General features: G+C 31.4%; 1 protein-coding gene across 2 annotated transcripts; it reads right to left on the bottom strand.

Annotated features, from left to right (window-relative positions):
- Positions 1 to 37: 37 nt before the first annotated feature.
- On the bottom strand, positions 38 to 20,304 carry LOC148611004 (endoplasmic reticulum mannosyl-oligosaccharide 1,2-alpha-mannosidase-like). Of its 2 annotated transcripts, XM_088591013.1 has the most exons (12): positions 20,149 to 20,304; positions 17,112 to 17,278; positions 15,932 to 16,177; positions 15,297 to 15,476; positions 13,111 to 13,189; positions 12,550 to 12,741; positions 10,448 to 10,596; positions 9,414 to 9,602; positions 7,328 to 7,515; positions 6,702 to 6,825; positions 5,963 to 6,157; positions 38 to 5,521 (listed from the first exon to the last, which is right to left on the bottom strand). In XM_088591013.1, the coding sequence occupies exons 2-12, from the start codon at positions 17,208 to 17,210 to the stop codon at positions 5,189 to 5,191; spliced, it is 1,974 nt and encodes a 657-aa protein (XP_088447139.1). In that variant the 5' UTR covers positions 17,211 to 17,278; positions 20,149 to 20,304; the 3' UTR covers positions 38 to 5,188. The 2 variants fall into 2 exon arrangements, with proteins under 2 accessions (XP_088447139.1, XP_088447140.1); XM_088591014.1 differs by lacking the exon at positions 15,297 to 15,476.
- Positions 20,305 to 20,407: the final 103 nt, after the last annotated feature.

Below are 20,407 nucleotides of genomic sequence, written 5' to 3'. Positions count from 1 at the left end.
TGGATAACATTTGGGGAAGGTGAAAAGAAACAATAACTGATTTTGATATTTTTAATATCACATTTTGAATAAATAATAAAATATGAAATAGAATATGATCTACAGACTACTTCAACCATTCATAGAAATATATATGTCGTCTCTATTTTCACCCTACGTTGGACTCAAAAACCTAATTCAGATTATATTTATACATTATTGCAGTTACTGCCAAACATTCTATTCTTGCTCTTATTTACAGTAAACATGTCACCATCCCTGACTTGGAAAATAAATCTGTAAAAACTTGAGGCAATGAAAACTAAGTTTCCTTCAGTATAAAACTATAGCTGATTCTAATATAATGAAATACTTGTTATGACAGATTGCATTTAGAGAGTATGTAATGGAAAAGGCCAATTTAGTATCAGAGAAAAACACTTATAAAATCATGCATAGTTTTCTACATGTACTTGATTCATAACATTTTGCAGTTTTCAAAAACCAAAACAAAACTAATACTTAAATTATTGATAAAATTAGTATTGTGTCTTGAAAATGAAATACATTAATGAAATATACATTACATAATGAAAAATAAAGACCTGTGTTTGGGAAGTTATTTTCACATGTTAGCAATTCCCCAACCCCATAACAGCAAAGTTTGATGTATCAAATATAATATTTACAATATAGTGAACCTAAAACTAACAATAATGCTAAACTTAAAGAACTCAAAATTCTGGATGTGTTGTCCTGTTGCTTAAGATGATAACTAGGAACATGTTTTATCAGTAGATAGGAAGTTTTTACAATAATATTCTATTACATGATTTACTTTTTTTGGAATACCTGTATTGATTGCTTTCCCTAAAATAAGTAAGATATAAAATCAACCAAATATATCTTAATCAATAGAAAATGTATAAAATGGATCAAAGACAGAAATGGCAGAAGTTGGTTTAAACAAGAAGTTAATGTTTGGCAGGCCTGAAATCTCTGAAGGATCTCACAATATTGGTCTCGTAATTGAAGCTGCATACCAAATATCAAGAGGCAGTGATTGGTAGTTGCTGATAAAAATGTGTTACAAAAATAATTTCCCAGCCAGCCTGCCTGACCAACATTCACTATATTATAACCCGACTTTCTCTATGTGAAATTTTGCCAAAATGTGAATTATTTCAATTACTTATGCATGATGAAATTTTTCGTAATACATATATACGTACATAGGTACAAGAAAAATTTACATAAACAACTTTTGTAATACATGTACACAAATACAGGTACAAGAAAAATTCACATAAACAAACTTTGTTGTCATGGTATGAATATTACAAATGTAACAAACTTGCAGCATGATGGAGGACTATTGTGTTTTTTTTTAAAAAGAAAACTCCATAAAACATAATCAGAACGTAAAAAAATGAAAATTTTTCATAAATAAGTACAAAATAACACCAGCTAATTCAAAATAAAAAAAATCATTGTATCCTGCACCAAATAACCAAAGTATGAAAGGTGCATTTATTTTTGTAAACATGATAGTCAATATAGATTAAAATTACAAACCATCAGCACTATTCACAAATAAGAACATTTTATTTTAAGAAAAATAAAGGAAAATAAAGAATTAGGCCAAGAAAAAGAAAAGGATCACTCAGAGAAATCTCAGTAAATTTTAGCACCCTGTTCAGGAGCTGAAGATGCTTACAACTTGTAAATGGAAATTGCATTTGTTCTTCTTACAATTTGAGAGTGTTTAAAAGCCAACAAAAAAAAAAGTAAAATTGCTCAGAAAAGAAAGAAATGTGCCATCAATCTATTCAAAGACAATGTCCGGGTAAAGTAAATGAAGAGAAGAAAAAAAATGATTTAATAAACAGGAAGTATATCAAATGATATCATTTATGACTAGAACATTCAAGAGACGTCTGGTCTCCCCCTTATCTCTGTCATGCATTTTTTTTTTCAGAAAGGTATAACATGTAACACCTTTCTTTCATCGGAGTTATCTAGCATTCCTTCAAATGTTACAAAAACTTTTCAAATACAGCATGCACTATACAAGAATTTATTTAATTTACTATAAATACTTGACCTCAGTACACATTTAATTTACAAGTTATGATACGGGGGGAAATTTTTTAACAGATGCCTTACAATGAAAATTATAATTCAAAATTTATTTACTTCTGATTGCATTGCAATGAAAGATGTGCCAAAAATTTTTTGGGGGTTTTATATTTATAGATATTACATAAAGCAACTTACAATCATTTTTGATAATATTCTATGAACACTGATAGTGCAACACTAAGATATTCACTAAAACACGAGGCTCTGAAATTACTCAATTCCCTGAGAAATAATTTCCTAAAAAGTTTACACAATAATCCAGCAGCATCAACCTTCACATTTACATCATTACAGTACCCACTCTCAACAATGAAAATAAAATAAAATAAAAAAATATCAATAAGATCTCAGACCAATCAAAATTTATCAGGCTGTGGAAATATATTCATGATTTTAGGTCAATAACATGTGACCTCTATGTAAGTGTCATCTAATAATGTATGTAGGCAGTCTTAACAACTAGGAGATTGCAGCAAAAATGTATCAAACAGGCAAATTTTTTTTAATTTGTTGAATTGTTGCAGCAAAATCAAACAAATAATACACAGCATTTCAGATTATAAAAAGGGAATGTGTTTTCAAAACTGGAGGCTCTAGAGAGCCTGAATTACTCACCACGTCAAAAAATTATGGCAAAGGTCGGTTTCACTATGCTGATCAATTTTACTCTGTCAGAATTTAGTTCAACCCATTTGTTTAAGAGTTATTTCCAAAAATCTTCAATTTGACCCCTTATGGTCTATTTTTAGTAACACTGACGATGGTTCTTGCCTGATCGAAAATCCACACACACAGATTGTTGAGGATAACGTAAGGTATATTCATATCAAGTTTGGTCACAATCCATTTTAGGAACATAACTCATTCATCTGTCAATAGATCTTTCTGAAAATTTCGGCAAAGGTCCAACTCATCATGCTGAACAATTCTAATCCCAGTCAGATTTTACCTAACTTTACAGTTTATGAGTTATGTGTAAAATTCTGCAATTTGCCCCTCATAGTCAATTTTTAGTAATGTTGGCCATTTTTGTCACAAGATCAAAAATCCCCACACATATTTTGTTAAAGATGTTCTACTGAACATTTATGCTAAGTTTTGTTTCAATCCATCCAGTTGTTTCAGAGGAGTTGGAAATAAAAAATCCATTTCAGGACCCATAACTCATCCCTCAACAAGACTTTCTGAAAATTTTGGCATGGGTCCATCCCATCATGCTGAACAATTTTACTCCCTGCCAAATTTTAGATAAACCCAACTCTTTCTTGAGCTATTTCTAATGGTCTATATTTAGAAACAGCAGCCATGTGTTTTGCCACATTAAAAATCACCACACAAGGATTTATTAAAAAATACCTTTAGGAATATTCATACAAAGTTTCGTTACATTTTATCAAGTAGTTTTAGAGGAGAAGATGTTAACTGACAATGATGAGGGACAACGGTGACGACAGACGCATACTAATGGCAATAGCTCATATGACCTTTTGGCCCAGTGAGCTAAAAATATATACATGTACCACATATGAAATAGACAAATAGATATAGGAGATCGCACATGTAGATTGCAGCAAACTGATTTACATGTATGTGTATGAAAACCACAATTGTCATAATGTAATCTTAATACAAACTTAACTGGGTTAAATTATGTTCTTTGAAATGTGATGAGCATGACAGAAACTGACTTTTATTAAGTTACACTTTGAAAATATTTTGACATAAAAACAATTATCATGCACTCTATAATGTACTAAAAAACACTCAAACATGAAACAAAATCGCATTATCTTACTGTCTTCTACGATTGCACAAATTATATCCCTACAGAATATATACACTAAAATTGCAAATGGAATAAAATCATTATCATTTCATGATACAAATCTTTCATATTCACACACAATAGACATAGTGCATGTGATATTTTCCATCTGTTATAAGCCTACATATATAATAAAAATGCAAAAAGTGATTACTGTAAAAAAAAATAATTTCAGCATTATCCAGTTTTCCCAGGATCTAAAAATAAAACTCATTTTCTAGGTATAAAACTCATGGTTTCTGAAACAAAGACTTGAATGGTTTTATGATTATGTAGGATACTACTTTGTCCACTTCAAAATTAGCAAAATGTTTTAAGCTTTTTTCTCAATTTTTCATAAAAATAAATTATATTCATAATGAAACAGAAATATAAAATCAGAGGTCATCCTTTTTTTTTTTATTGCAACAAATGTAGTACATCTATTAGCAAGTACTATTTCATATGAATTTTGAATGCCATTACTAAATCACTAACCATTCAGAGGGGGAAAACTGTTCATATTGTGACATACAAAAAACTGAAGACAAACATTAGGGTAGTTATTTCCACAAACACATACAAATATCTGGTTTGTATGAGTTACATGTAGCTTAAAATTAAACTGGTACCTATGAATGCATAAAAAGGGATTTTATAGATATACATGTATCTGATACCATTGTATTAATTTCAATTTTGTTTTTTTAAGTAAAGAATAATTCATCAATACTTATTTCCTGTACACAGGAGTTCCAAGGCTGGAAGGTAACAGACTTTTTCAAGTTTCAAATAAAAGGTCCACCTAAGAAAGGTCAAAAGTCCTTAATAAAGTGTCAATGAAAAGGGTTGAATATCCAGGCCAATAGTCCTAGATAAAGTGTGGATGAAAAGGGTTAAAGGTCAAGGACTTAGATAATTAAATTTCAAAAGGTCCTAGGTCAGAAATTGAGGGAGTATGGACATTGGACCACCACTAATTTGAAGTCCTGGTTTTATAGACTAAGACAATCTATTTAAAACGAACATAATTAGTTCAATTATCTATTTGCTTTGCCATAAATATCAATTTTTTTTTCTCAGCTTTTAAACATAGGACAGTTTCATTAACATGAATAAAGAAATCACATTTTATCTTAAATTTCAGTCTCATAAAAACTAACTCTCCACCACATAAAAGTACTGAAATAACGTGCACTAAACAACTCAAAACACACATTTGTCACTGCACATTACACATATTTTACTTAAACACTCACACATTTACTCTGAATAAACTGGCAGTGGATGACCTTCTGTATTAAAAACAAATTTATCGAAGGACAAAAACTCTACAGAGTCTTCAAATAACAGATATAGATATTTTAATGTCTCAGCAAGGAAGAAACTCTCTAGTTTGTCTCTAAAGCCAGGGTTTGTAATACTGCGTACATTGTTGATTGAAGAGAAGCCAGCTCCTTCAACTTTGGTATGTTTCATAAAAGCTTGAAATATCTGCCATCCCCAATCTTGATACTTTTTATCTCCTGTGATACGACGGAGATAGAGTAAACTCTCTACAGTTTCTGGTCTAAGTAGGTTGTGGGAGTCGGCAGGCTGTAAAGAAGAACAGAACCACAAGGTTAAAAAAATTTCTTAATTATGTTATTTTTTAAGTCCAATTTTCATAATTTAGGAATATTTCATGTTCAACCGATCTATTGTTTTTTTTTTCGACCACAAGCAGCAAAACCTATATCTCTTACCTAAAAATCGTTAATAAATTCATTTTTTCAAAGTTTTATTCTACAGTTACAAAATTCAAACACTGTGTCAAAGTGTTTTCTCATAAACATCATTCTATTAGTAAGGATATACATGTATTGTTATATGTTATCAAATATGGAATTTAAATAAAAATTCAAATAACTACACAAGCAAAATAAACTGTACAACATGACAGATCTTAACGAGTAACACTATCCTACCTTGACAATTATCTTAACGAGTAACACTATCCTACCTTGACAATTATCTTAACGAGTAACACTATTCTACCTTGACAATTATATCATCTTTGCTTTGTGGTGCTTGATTAAAGTAAACAATTTCTGGACTAAGTTTAGTTGGCATTCTTTTGTACATTTCATAGCAGGTCTGCATAAGTTCTTTGGCTAGTTCTAAATGATCACTAGGCATTCCATTTAAATACCCTAAAGCCAGAGTTCCTGGCATGAAACAAACTAAATGGTCCTAGAAAAAAAAATGAACATGAAATAATACAAGAGACAAAAAGTTTGTGTAAAGACAAATTTATGACATTCATCTAGTAAAGAATAAAAAAAACTAAAAAATCTAATTACTGTGCTCTACCTTAGTTGGTTTTATATAAACAACCAATGTATAGATTTGTTCTCTAATCAGACTTAGACTAAAGTCATGAGCTCAAGTTATCATATTTACAAGTTAAATCAGTCACAACCAAGAAACAACAAGAAATTTATTAAGACTTATGAAAAATTTTACATGATCAATTCCTTTTAAATTTTAACAAATAATTAGTTGAATATGTATTTCTGTGTATACATTCAGCTGTTGATGTATACTTTGGACCAATTATAGACAAAAATTACCTTACTGTTAAATTTAATAACTTTTTTACTATAAGTATTTGATAAATGGTTGATTGATTGATTGTTGGGGTTTAACGTCCGAGCAGCAATATTTCAGCTATATTCAGACGAATTTGATAAATGGTATGATTTCACAGTCTATCTTACATGTATTGTTAACATACCATTTTAGGACTGAAAGACCTGCCACCCAACAACTCGCCAATATATGTTAGTTTGTTTGGTGATGACCTCCTTACTAAATGTGACTTCATTCCCTCTACAGCCTCTAAATAATCTTCTTTGTATCTAAATACAGAATGTTGACATGTCATATCAAAATCAACACCCACATAAGTACATAGATGAATAACTTTGTAATCTGTGTTATGATGATATAAATGAATAGTGAAATATAAGTCTGCCATCTAGCCATGTGACTTGATAGAATACCACATGGTGAAAGGAACCATTGTGTATGAAGAAACCACAGTCACTTACATGTAATTACTTCACAACTCTATAATATTTACTTTAAAATACCCTATAAACTATCACATTAGTACTGCCAGTGCTCAAAACTTATAGAGAAAATGTCTTATAGTTTCTTTAAGATAAGTTTCAAGTTGCCACTTGTATTAATGCTTTCTTTACAATAACACACAATTCCATCTTTCAACAAGTAACAATGTGTTCATAAATTGTAAGTACCAGGTATAATCTATAAAATAGTAAACACAGACGATAATTTCAAAAGAATATGAATCAGTAAAATATGACTGATTTATTCATACAAGTATACAATACTAACACATTTTGAGTCTTGCCTGTCTGTACCCATTGCTTAAGTAGATATTCATAATAACTGTCACCCCTGGCACCAAATGTAATAGTAGCAGAACTGCGGAACTGCCCTGTGTTAGCATTGATAAATATTGGCACTAGACCATTCTTCTTTGGTAATCCATGGACAAGGGCAGATACTGTTTCTATTGCTCTCTGTTTAGATATAAATATTACAAAGTAAAAACATGTTTCTATATAGATGATTGCTGGATAAAAATAAAATGCTCTGTCCACCCAGCAAGTCTGTTTGGAACTATTTATTACATACTTCAGATTAATTTTTGATTTAAAGTTTATATTTACATTTAAATTAAATCACAAATTTCTGAAATAACCAAATAAAAGCAGTGAAAAGGCAATTTATACTAAGATTTATATAATGCTTATTTTGGACCCATCAAGACAACTCTTTTTAACAGATGAGGGCACAATAATCCAAACTTTCCTTTCATGGTAGGAAACCCTATGATCCATTCAATATTTCTTTAGTTCAGGAGATCATGCCAAAACAAAAACAAAAACAAAAACAGGAGAAAAAATAGCAATTACCCTTCAATGATTTGTTGAAAGTATTTTAAAGTTGCATGCAGATAGAATTTGCCATTCTGGATAATTTCAGCAACATTGTATATTTGATTTCAGATATTTTGAGTATTTTGTCCCAAACATTTGCTGTTTTGCTACCTACATATTAGTTTATGCCATGGCAGCCCTTTTCCATTAACCAACTAAAGTACACAATGTGTATTCTGTACATGTCGAAGTTACTTTGTAGATTATTCCAAAGGACTTAAGCATCCAACAAAAGTACCTTGTTATGTAGTATGATTGGAGAGGCAGAGTTTTTCAAATAAAAAATGTTACCATGTGAACTGCTGAATGGGTTTGTAGGGACTTTTGTATGAGGAAAAACTATAAATTTGGGAAAGAGTAATCAAGGGAACCAAGGTTATAGCAGTAATCAAAAGAATGTAATCCAGGGACCAGACATGGAAAACAGACATACACAACAAAGAACATAAAGTAACTAAAATCATATATACAAAGTAACAAAGGCAAATGAGCAACTTGGACTCCACTAAAAACTGAGAGCATGGACCAGGTGCACCAGTAGGATAAGTGTCCTCTGCTTTTCTAGAAACACCCAACCAGTCGCTCATAAAAAGTCAATGTCCGGGGTAGACAAAAGAGGAAAGGAAAACCATGACCTGTTTGAATAAATCAGTTTTCATGGTGCAGATGGATACACCATAACGTTCCACGAGTTCATGATGATGACCATAAAACTTCTATAGTGACTTCAATCTTGTAGCAACATAACCCTGTTCCAGTAGCCTATTTGTTAGAGTTCTAGCGTGATACAAAAAGTCTGCGTAGTTTCGGTAAGCTCTGGCATAACGTATGAGTTGTGATATGAACACTCCATACGCAGGAGCCGAAGGGATGTTGCCACAGATGAAAGGAAAGTTGACAATTCTGAATGAAAAGTTATCACGTTTGTCGTAAAGTTTGGTCAATAGTTTTCCTTTACCACCGATTTCTAAGTGTAGGTCAAGATATGAGGCTGACTTCACAGTGTCTGTAGTATCCTTTATCTCAAGTTCTTTGGGATAGATGCAATGTATCAAATCCCCGAAATTAGGATTGTTTAAAGATAATACGTCATCTATATAGCAGAAATTGAGATTAAAGGATCTAGCCAAACGACAATCTTTCTTTCGGATCAGATCAGCTAAAGTCAGCCTCATAAGAGTGAAGGAATAGGTCAGCAAGTAAAGGAGCACAATTTGTTCCCATTGGAATGCCAACCGTTTGTTGAAAAACATATCCCCCACACTGGACAAATATATTGTCAGGAAGTATATTTTCATGCTTTTCTCTTTAATAGCGTCACAACTAAAAAATACACATAAATTACTATCAAACCTCCTTTTAATGTTGCTTATCATTTTTTTTAGTATAGCCATATTGAAATAATGATTAAGGCAGAATATACGCCAGTAACTTAATTTCAGTAATGAACACATGGTAACATCTCCTATTTAACAAACCTCATATTTCTTTTCACCAGTGATGCGACTGAGATCCCTAAACTCCAGCTGTATAGTGGTAACTTCAGAAGTACTACTATCTGGTCCCCATCTAGGAGCATGTGCCCTACCAGTCAGCAGATTAACATCTGAGTAGGGCACTTTAGAGGGTGAATTAAAACAGGGCAACATTCTGTTCCCTATGTCTGTCTATAAATAGAAAGTTTAATAGAATAATTAATTGCAAAGAGTGGATAATCACCAGTGCCAAGAAACACATAGATTTAACGAGCATGCCAAACATGTTCCATACACTAGTTAAGTCTTAAAGCATTCTTGACACAAGTCATAATAAAGATGATGATTCAAGATAACCAATTGATTATCCTATTTATTATATAGATTTCCTCCATAGTTTGTTTCTAGTCTCTATATAAAATTATATTTTTTGTAATCTGCAGATTGATTTTTATGTTGTGACATTTTGGCGGGAGAAAGTCTGGGAGTGAAATATCAATTTATTTCACAGTGTGAATTATAGAAATTTTTTACACAGTGCACATTTGATAAATCACTGTGATCTATATAATAAATGTAACAATGACTTAAGCATTCTATATCAGAAAACCTGTAATATTCATTATTAATGTAAAATGGCATTTCTTTTCTTCTATGGTAACATACAAGAGAAATGACAATAACTTTAAATAAATACTTTACTGTATTGTAAATTTCAATTGATATCATATCCAAAAGAACCTTGGTTCCCTTGATTACTCATGAACATATTTCCACAAGTGTATCAAATATCAGTCAGCCTTCCTGTCTGAAACTGTCTGAAAATGATTTTCCTAGCAGGACTATTTAGTTGAATTAAGTGAATTTACTGTACAATTAATATTTCAAATTATCAAAACCCTATATTTTCCATTGGATTTTTCTGACAACTCTTCAGGAAGGAATTGATGTTTGATGGAACAATTGTCATGCTTTCTGATCATTATAAAATTATTAAAAGAGAACTAATGTAAAGTATATTGCTTTCATAAACATACAGCTTTTTCTTTGAAAATATTGTCACCAGTGAGATGGTAAGCACTCAGCAATCCTCCCAGTATACGAATGGTTGTCTCAAACAGATTCACATCCCTGTCATGTGTAAATACAAGGTCATTCTTTATCCATTCTTTGGCCTCATCATACTCTGGAATAAACAAAACATAATTCTGTATATTACTAGAAAGATCTAATACTAATTAGTATAATCTTACTTACATTTTTGTACCATTCATTCATTCATATCTTTATTTCCTCTTACAAGAGATACAATGACAATACAAACAATTATATAAAACACATCATGCAGACAAACAGAAAATATAAGTAGAAGTAATTAATACTTATAAATTCTTAAGCAAGATCAACACACAAAAGATTTATTCTACTAGTACTTAAGTTATTCTTGCATAAGCATATTTACATTCTGGCCCTCGAGAGTTTATTGTAGTGACTTAGGCATTACACGATATATAAGTGGCAAAGTCTCATAAAGTCATACGGGTCAACGTAATCAAATACTACATTTTTTCAAAGTAGTGTTACAAACAGCTGATCTTTGTCATATTCATATAATTCCGTAAATACAAATAGCGGAAAATTTTTAATAAGTAGGCTCCAAAATAAATCATAAACTGGAAGCCTTGCTGGACATTTGCATATCGCATGAACATATATGTCATTGAACATACAGTTACATAATACACATAAACCTGCTGTAATATTTGGTGGGTCTGTAAGAAGTTTAATCACAAAATAATAGTTTCTAATATCATACTTTGTTTTGGCTAAATTCCAGAACAGGGCTAATTCAACAGTCTATTACACGTTATTACTAATTAGTATAATCTTACTTACATTTCGGTCAATGGAAGAAGAACAATAGTAACAGGATAATTAATTGGAAAGAGTACCCTATTTTTCGAACTATAAATAGATATTTTTCCAGCAAAGTGTTAGACTCGACATATATAATGATTTTTCATGAAAAAATTTTCATCTTCAATGCATTTTATTAGATTTGTTTAGTTCAATTTTGATTGCTTTCATTAAAAATTTGGGGTAAACTGCAATCAACAAAACCTGTCACTCAAACAGTCAAACCGGCGATCAAACTCGAAGATTATTGGTCAGTGCCACTATCCTTTATGAATAAATACGATGATGTTAAAAAAACTTTATAACCATTCAAATATAAAAACAAACTAGAAGCTATGTTAACAAAACTCTATTTTACTGATACGACATTATTGAGTGTTCCAGAGTTATCGTCCTTTAATATGCAAATTTATACCCATTAACAGTATGTCATTAAATATTCGCACATGGCTCATTTTATAATCAGTTAAAGTGTTATCTAAATGGCTAACTGCAACCTAATTTAAAGGTAACAATTTTTTTTAATGTATTTCGAAATACCAGGTAATATTGTTTGTTAATTACAGCTTGTAAGTATGACCTATGCATCAAACAAATTTCCTGCTAATTTCACACCTGGGTGCCCACGCTTGACATGTTTACAATTTCTTTCACCTGATGATTTAAGGCTTCAGAGCAATTGACACGCAATTCAAAAAAAATAATTGAACTTGTGGACAAAATGCACTCTAACAAAAATACAAATATTGATTTAATTCAGAAATACTATACAAAGAACTATCGCTGGAATAATATGCTGTTAAAAACAAACCACAGAACTCAGATCTATGCTGACACCTACAATATAATGCACACAACTGACCCTCAACATATCTGCAAATTCAATTTATCTATGTTTTCAACTTGTAGTCCAGAAAATATGGTATACAACCAAAATACGATCATGAGTGCTGAAGAATGTCTATATTTAACGAGTGTGCAAAACTCAGTAATTATATTTTGTTACTCACAATAACCAGTTGATTATCCTATATATTATACTGATTTTCTCCATAATTTATTGTTATTTTCAAGATAAATTTATAGTTTTGTGATCAGTGGCTTGACATTCATGATGTGGCATTTTGGCAGAGAAAGTCTGAAAGTAAAATCACAGTGCACAGATCTTCCACAGGTAAACAAATGTCATATACACAACATACTGTACCAACATTTCACTTACCATTTTTAAGACCCATAATAATAGCAGTGTCAATACCATCAACAATAGTAAGACCAAGCTGGAACCATTCTGAATGTGTTTTACTGATTGGGTGGAACTCGTCATGACCCCATGCATACTTTTTATAGGCAGACCAGGCATCTCTAAAAGCATCTATCACAGCATTCTGACGAGCAGTGTGTTTCCTAGAAACTTAAAATAAAAAAAAATATATAAAACATATTGCTCACCATAATTCCTGGGTTTTTTTTCTATCAAATACATGAAACATTAATTTTAATTTAACAGTAAATGAAGGTGACTTGCCAACAAACATAAATATACTGACAAAATGACATTGTGTTTCAATCAGTCTATATGATATAATGTAAGATTACTAATCACTTTTTGAAGAAGAACTTTCCCTAAATGATGTTCTGTTCTGTTGTTTTGTTTTGTCTTTTTTAATGGTTTAGCATTGACTTTGTCCTCCTTCGGGATCACCTAGACTCACACAAAACATACCATCAAAATAATCATAAGAGATTCCTTCAGGGTCACCTAGACTCACATAAAACTTACCATCAAAATAATCATATGAGATTCCTCCCTCCTTCATTTCTACTTTAAAATCATTATCAACATGCTTGACTGGAGCATTCTGTAAGTTGAAATAAAAAAAGACTACTGTAATTTATTTTTGTCAACAATGTCAATATTAGTAATAGTCATTAATAACAGTCTAAATTTCATAAGATATAAGAAGCAAAATGTCAGAAAAGAGGAAAAAAAGAATGAATGATAGAACTATGAAGCAAAAGAAACAGCTCAACAGAAAAATTAAAGTGAGTACACATAGCTTTGTACATGTTGTATAGTACATAAACTTTGATACTAATATGATTTTACACTTTGCCAATGAGGAGTGGAACTATATGTATTCATGTAACAACTTTGTGGATAATCTATATGATTTTAGGCCTTGTCTACAAGGGGCAGAGCTATTTATACTTATATAACAACTTTGTTGATGCAAGGCTTCCTAAAATATTTCAATGTAATTTTTCAGTAAGTAATAATACCTTTGACTTTCATTGTTGTATTTTCAGTGATAACTCATTACAAAGTAATACCTAGTATTCTGTTGAATGGAATATACAATATTTCACTTATTCAATGGATTTGTATTTAATTTAATTAAGATGGGTGTCAATTAGAAAATCAGTCTAAACAAGGATTCTATCATATTAAGTTGAGTACCACCTTATGCTTGTGCAACTGAAAATATTTGTCACAGACATCAAAAGGAACTACAGGCTCTAGAGAGCCTGAATCGCTCACCTGGTCAAAATAGTCTTTATAGCTTTCTAAAGCTGGACTCTTGACATTACAATACTATATTCACAAGAATCATTTAATCAATACAGAACATCTTATTTATCCACCTGGTTTTCATATTATAAAATAAATCTGTAATTGTCATTTTTTCTCTTCAAGGGCAATAACTCCAACATTGAGCAACAGATCTTTATGAAAGTTTCTGCATATGTCGGTCTCACCATGCTGATCAATTCCCCTCCTTTGAAAATTAGGCTAAACCCTTTGGTTTTCAAGTAATTTTTAACAAGTCATCAATTTTTAGTAGTGGTGGCCATGTCTTTGACAGATAAAAATAAAATGTTAAGGATATCCTAACAAACATTCATGCAAAGTTTGGTTACAATCCATTCTACAAGTTGTCTAAGAGGAGATTTACAAAAAAAAATCCAATTCAGGACCCATAACTCATTCATTTGTCAACGGATATTTCTGAATATTAAGGTATAGGTCCATCCCATCATGCTGAACAATTTTATTCCCTGCCAGATGTTAGCTAAACCCAACTGTTCTACCCCTATGGTCAATTTTTAGAAATGGTGGCCATGTTTTTTGCAAGATCAAAAACCGCCACATATAGATTGTTAAACATATTCTACATAACATTCATGCTAAGTTTTGTTTAATTCATCCAGTAGTTTCAATGGAGATGATTTTCAAAGTTGGAAAAGTAAAATTCGGGGGAAAAAATTCATTTCAGGACCCATAACTCATTCATTTGTCAACGGATCTTTCTAAAAATTTAGGTATAGATCCATCCATCCTGCTGAACAATTTTACCTTCCACCAGATTTTAGCTAAACCCAACTGTTTTTGAGTTATTTGCATAATTCTGCAAATTGACCCCTATGGCCTATTTTAGAATGGTGGCCAGATTGTTAAACATTTTCTACATAACATTCAGGCAAAGTTTTGTTTCAATCCATCCAGTAGTTTTAGAGGAGAAGATTTTATAGTAACGGTGGCCATGTTTTTTGCAAAATCAAAAATAGCCACACAAGGACTGTTTGAAAACACCCTAAGGAACCTTCATGCAAAGATTGGTTAATTGAGTAGTTTCAGAAAAGATGTTTGAAAAAGTTTATGGATGACAACAGATGACAATGAATGACAAACACATAGTGATGGCAATTATCTCCCTTGTAAAAGCTTTTCTCCCCAACCAAAAATAACTAATTGTCCTTTACAATACCTATCTTACTACAGGTACTGGAATTAAAATGTTTACTTTACTTAAAATCAAATTTGATTCCAGATGAAGTCCTTGAAATTTAAGTACCTTTCATCATGGATTTGAAAAAAAAAAACACACACTTTTTACCACTGAAATAGTTTAAAGATTTATGATAAAAAAATAATTACATAGCTTTGGGACACTAGCCGAAACTTACAATTTGTCCATCAGCATTGTCATCTTTGTCACTGTCTTCATCCTCATTGTTATGGTCCAGCCTTGGATCCTTGTTAAGAACTTGTTCCTTCTCGTCAGGAGGTAGATTATCTCCCTTGTCAAAACTTTTCTCTCCAACCTTTTGCACAGGTACAGGAGCATTTTCATTCTTTACTTTTTTCTTTGATAAAATCGGGGGAAATCAATCAGTGAAATGAATTTTAAGTCAAAGTTGAACATTTTTAAGGTTTTTAAAGGAAGGGGAAAAACCTAGAATTTACTCTTTATCAAAGGTGCAACATTAAGTTTCAATGATATTTTAACTGCTGTTCTTCAGTATCAAAGTGTGGAAAGAAACTTTTTTTAAATTATTTTTTTTTATTAAACAACTATGATTCAGGAAAGTAATTACCAAGTGTTTATTAGCAAATTAATAGTTTACTGTAACAATATGTGATCCCAGGTTCAAGTACAATATTATCATACCTATAATCTATTCCCATCTTAAAGGTATGTTTCTGCACTAAGTTACCAAGATAAACAATTGTGAGATAGAAAGAGATGAGAAAATAAGAAGTGTCAGAAAGCTTCTTCAGAGAAAATAAAAGGTTGCAATTTTTCTAATAAAATGTTCACCATAATCTCATCAATTTGTTTTTTGGCATGTTTCCGCTTCAGATCTGCTAAAAACTTTTTCTTTTCCAACTCATTGTTTTTTCTCTCTACAGGATCTAGACTGTCATGTTTGATCATGGCTGCAGTATTCAGAGTGTTGGTTGAGGTCTTGCCTAGATTAGAAATAATATAAAGGGCAGACAACCCTCCAAGCAGCAACACTAGAGCAACAAGACTTCTCTGTAAACTTGACAGCCTCTTCCATGCCTGCATGATAGATAATCAGTGTTGATATTAAACAAAACAATCTCTAGAGTTGTGGAAATCTTTTTCATATTAGCCAAATAATGGGTCCTACCAACACTGACAATAGGACCCATCAAAGTCAGACCAGACCCATCATTTCCTATGATTTTACTATATAACTACATGTAATACTAATTACACTGATAAAGTTTTCAAAATGTTTTATTTTGTTATAGCACTAATGTATTACATTTTTTCAGTTATAATCAAATTCAGTGTTGAGATAAAACATACTATTCATAACATAATTGAAGGCCTTTGAAAAATTGCACATTTACATGCGTCTGATGGAATGAATATGCCAAATGAAATAGAGCCTGGACATGCACCTTACATAACTAAAAGACACAAGATTGATAATTAGATAACTGTTACTCTGTTGATCCTACTTATCAAAGAATACACTTTTCTTTCATTATTTTAAAAAGTTTAGTCCTTGCAATTCTCAATGACTTCCACATTTGTTATTTTATCCAAAATATTCATGACCAAAATTTTATTGGACGAAATGCTTGCGGGATAAAGTATCATATTATCGAAATGCACAATATGAACTTCTGTTTCCAGTCTCATAATGTTCAGATCGTAAAACTCTGACCAAACGCCTGTGAAAACCACAACTGGACATACAGCAAGACAAAGTAGAAATTTTTACCAGACATAGCACCCAATTTGTCCTACAGTATGATTGGTCCAAGAGATTTTGACAATTCTGGCCTACCTCCTTCTCTATAATACCAATAAAGAACTTACCAATCTCTTTTCAAAAATTCATTGTCAGAGAAAATTTTCAATAAGAGATTAAACATGTTGTTTATTATTATTTTTCAGATACAGATACAAGAGTAATTAATTACTTTTAGGAAAAACAAAGAAAATAATACATGTATCTTACTCTGTAAACTGACTGCTTCTTTTTATACTCATAACCACCATCGTCTGGCAAACCTAAAGAAATGGAAAGTCCATCATGTCTACCGCTGTTCCCAATCATTTCCCTGTTTGGTGTATTACTATCTCCACATTACAGAGGTTCTGCTATTTGTTTGCCATAAGGTATTTCTGAAAATAATTTGAATGATGTAAAAACTTACATGTATGTCATTAAACAAGTAAACTACAAAACTTATGACTACAAGACAGTGATAAAACATTAACAGAATATTTTTTTTCTATTGATAAATCCTGTCACCTAACAGGTATATGTACACTGAATACTACTTTTCACATATTGACAGGGCAGTGAACATACAACATGTAAAACATGTAAAATTCAGGGACTTAAATGTATAAGGGGGAAAAAACATGAACCATATTTTTTAAGCAAGTTGTCAGTCTGAACTCAGTTGTCCACTTCAACATATGTCAGGATTTTCAAGATAAAATGTTAATCTATAATGCATTTTTATAGATCATGGTGTCTTTAGTAGGGTTTACAAATAGTTGATACACCAAGTTGCTTATTTTAAATCAAGTCAATTATTTACAGTCAACATTTGTTTATCAACTGTGGTTTTGTAGATCTTTGAACTTTCAAATCTATTTTTCCCCCCAACTGAGCTTGGGCTCTTGTGTTGACAAAATGTGATGTAAAATGATCTGGTTATAATACATTGTACATTGAATAAACTCATTCACAATTAGGGGTAAACAGCAATCACATGTTATAGGAAAATAAAAGCTATCGAAGACATAAGATAATTGATCAGTGCCACTATCCAGAATGAATATGACTATGTTATATATTGATTGATTGATTATGGTGTGATGTTCTATGGTAGACATTTCATGCATTTCAGGACAAAAATGATTGACAACTTGAACAGACTCTGCTTTGTACTAGTCTGACATGCTGAGCTGGATTTTTATTGTGCTACCTTACAGAAGCAACAGCCTGCAAGTTGGCATGCCATCCCATTCTTACAAATTCAGAGCCAATTAATTGTTGAAGCAGTGACAACAAATTTTTAAGTTTTTAATGTAACATGGCCATAGATTGGGCCCTCATTATTCCTTTATGGTAAATACATGTATTTTCTCTGGGTATGGGGAAAAGATGGCACGGGTATTGAAATAAAGTCTATGTTCATCAAATAACAACCAAGAGATCCATAAGAACTTTTACAAAAAAGGTTCATGGAAGCAATTTGTCAAGATGCAAACTGAAAAATATTGGAGGACAATGATTATTGAGGAATTACAATTATACAACTTATTTCAATATATTGCAAATTTGTGTAAAAGTCTGCTATACTGTTTTTAATATGAATATTTTGTGTTTTGTGCAATAAAATATTATTTGAGTTATAGGAATATGTATTATGTTTTTCTTTTTGACCGATTGACAAACTTTTTGGAACTGGTGATTGTATTGCAATATTGTCATGCTTGATTAGTACACACTTCTCATCATCTATTGGTTGGTAGTTGTTGCAGGTTAACTCCTTTCTTACCTAAATATTTGAACCGACATGTTGGTTTCTATGTTCATCCAAATTTACAACTAGTATACTTATCAACTCAACTTATACATATATATACATACATAGGATTTCAACTTAACTATTACTATGGTTCGTTTCTTTAACATTCCTAGATTAATTGTGTATGTTAATGGCCCAGAATTAAATATTTTCACCTAATATGAAAGTCCAGTATGAATGATTGATTGTGTAACTTTCATAAACATTTGCCTAAAAGCATAAATCTATAATGATATTTTATTATGCTTAAATAAAAGAGATTAATGATTGATTCATTTGACAATTCAAGTGGACCGCTTGAAAGTAAAGTGTAAACCTTTAAATCGATCGCATACTGTGGTCATAAAGTAATTGTTTTTAAACTATAAATACAATAAGTGATTTTTGATACTTCAGGTACAATACAGTAGTACTGGGGACTATTCATGTGACCATTTACAAATGTGCCTCTTGCACAATATGTGAGGTAAGCAAAGTGTTTTGTATTCTTCTTTTGTATTGAATATGGACAAACTACATATTTAGCTAGTTGGTTTACGCTTCACAAAAAGGTTGATGAAGCTATATATTAAATTTATTCAAAGATTATATTTTTCCTAGGTAGTGTACTAAAATATACATTCACACATATGGTCAATTTTTTATGTTATCTCAATTTGCAAGATGCTGTTATTTATCTTATACTATATATTAAATATAACTGTATTTTACAGGGCATTAACATTTATATATAGAACCCTAGAAATTAGAGTTTACTTCAAACAACCCCCTAGAAAACAAGGTTGTGACATATGTATTATATCAGGAAATGTCATCCGGTCACTATTATACAAGACTAGCACATTTTGTGAATGGGGACTACTCAACCTACAGTAGTGTCAGTAAGATGACGTCAGACTTCAAATGGCCGTCTTTACAACATAGATGACAAAACATGAAAGCAATAATGATGTACAGGATTGTCTACCATCTGATTATAATTCCATCGCAACAATACCTCATGCCAGTCATTACCTCCACAACCAGAGGCCACTCAATGAGGTTCATCATACCCCACTCAAGCATCAAAACACATCAGTATGCCTTATTCCCCTCAGCCATCAGGATATGGAATGCCTTGCCAGACACACTAGTTGTTGTACCCACAATAGAGGCATTCTAATCTAAGTGGGAATCCTGACAGCGGAGGATTTTAACTGTGTATACATATTCTTTTAAATGTACAGTCCTTTGTCACCGTATGTAAATAGTGTACATAGCCAAGTTCGACAATACTCAGACAACTGAGGGATGAACTTTATAGGAAGAAGACTAACAAGTGTACAGTCAGTAACTGTCAAAATTTTACCTAAACTAAGTCTTCAACAGTTTAAGTGAGGTTTTAACTTATATATGTTTTCAGAGAAAAATGTAAAATTTGGACATTACTCCCTATAGAATTTTTTTTACCGAAATATGATTTGAACAGTCCCAATACTGAAATAGATTACTGCCAGGTGGACGTGTTTGTTTTCCGTATCAAAGAATTTTTGGTTGTCGTAAATTCGGAATCACCCCCCTCTTCATTCCTTCTCTATAAATAGAGAAAAGTATACATATATTGACCTATTCTTCTATTATTGCAAAAATATGCTAATATTGTTTTTTTATAGCATAAAAAGTTTCTTTATTGCGACATACACAAAATTTGAAATCTAAAGACCACAAA

This window comes from Perna viridis, chromosome 7, assembly GCF_037379345.1.
Source record: "Perna viridis isolate PV_CMFRI_1.1 ecotype Kerala chromosome 7, ASM3737934v1, whole genome shotgun sequence".
Lineage (NCBI taxonomy): Eukaryota > Metazoa > Mollusca > Bivalvia > Mytilida > Mytilidae > Perna > Perna viridis.
Note: the sequence above shows the minus strand (reverse complement) of the source record. Positions and strands in the feature narration are given on the sequence as shown.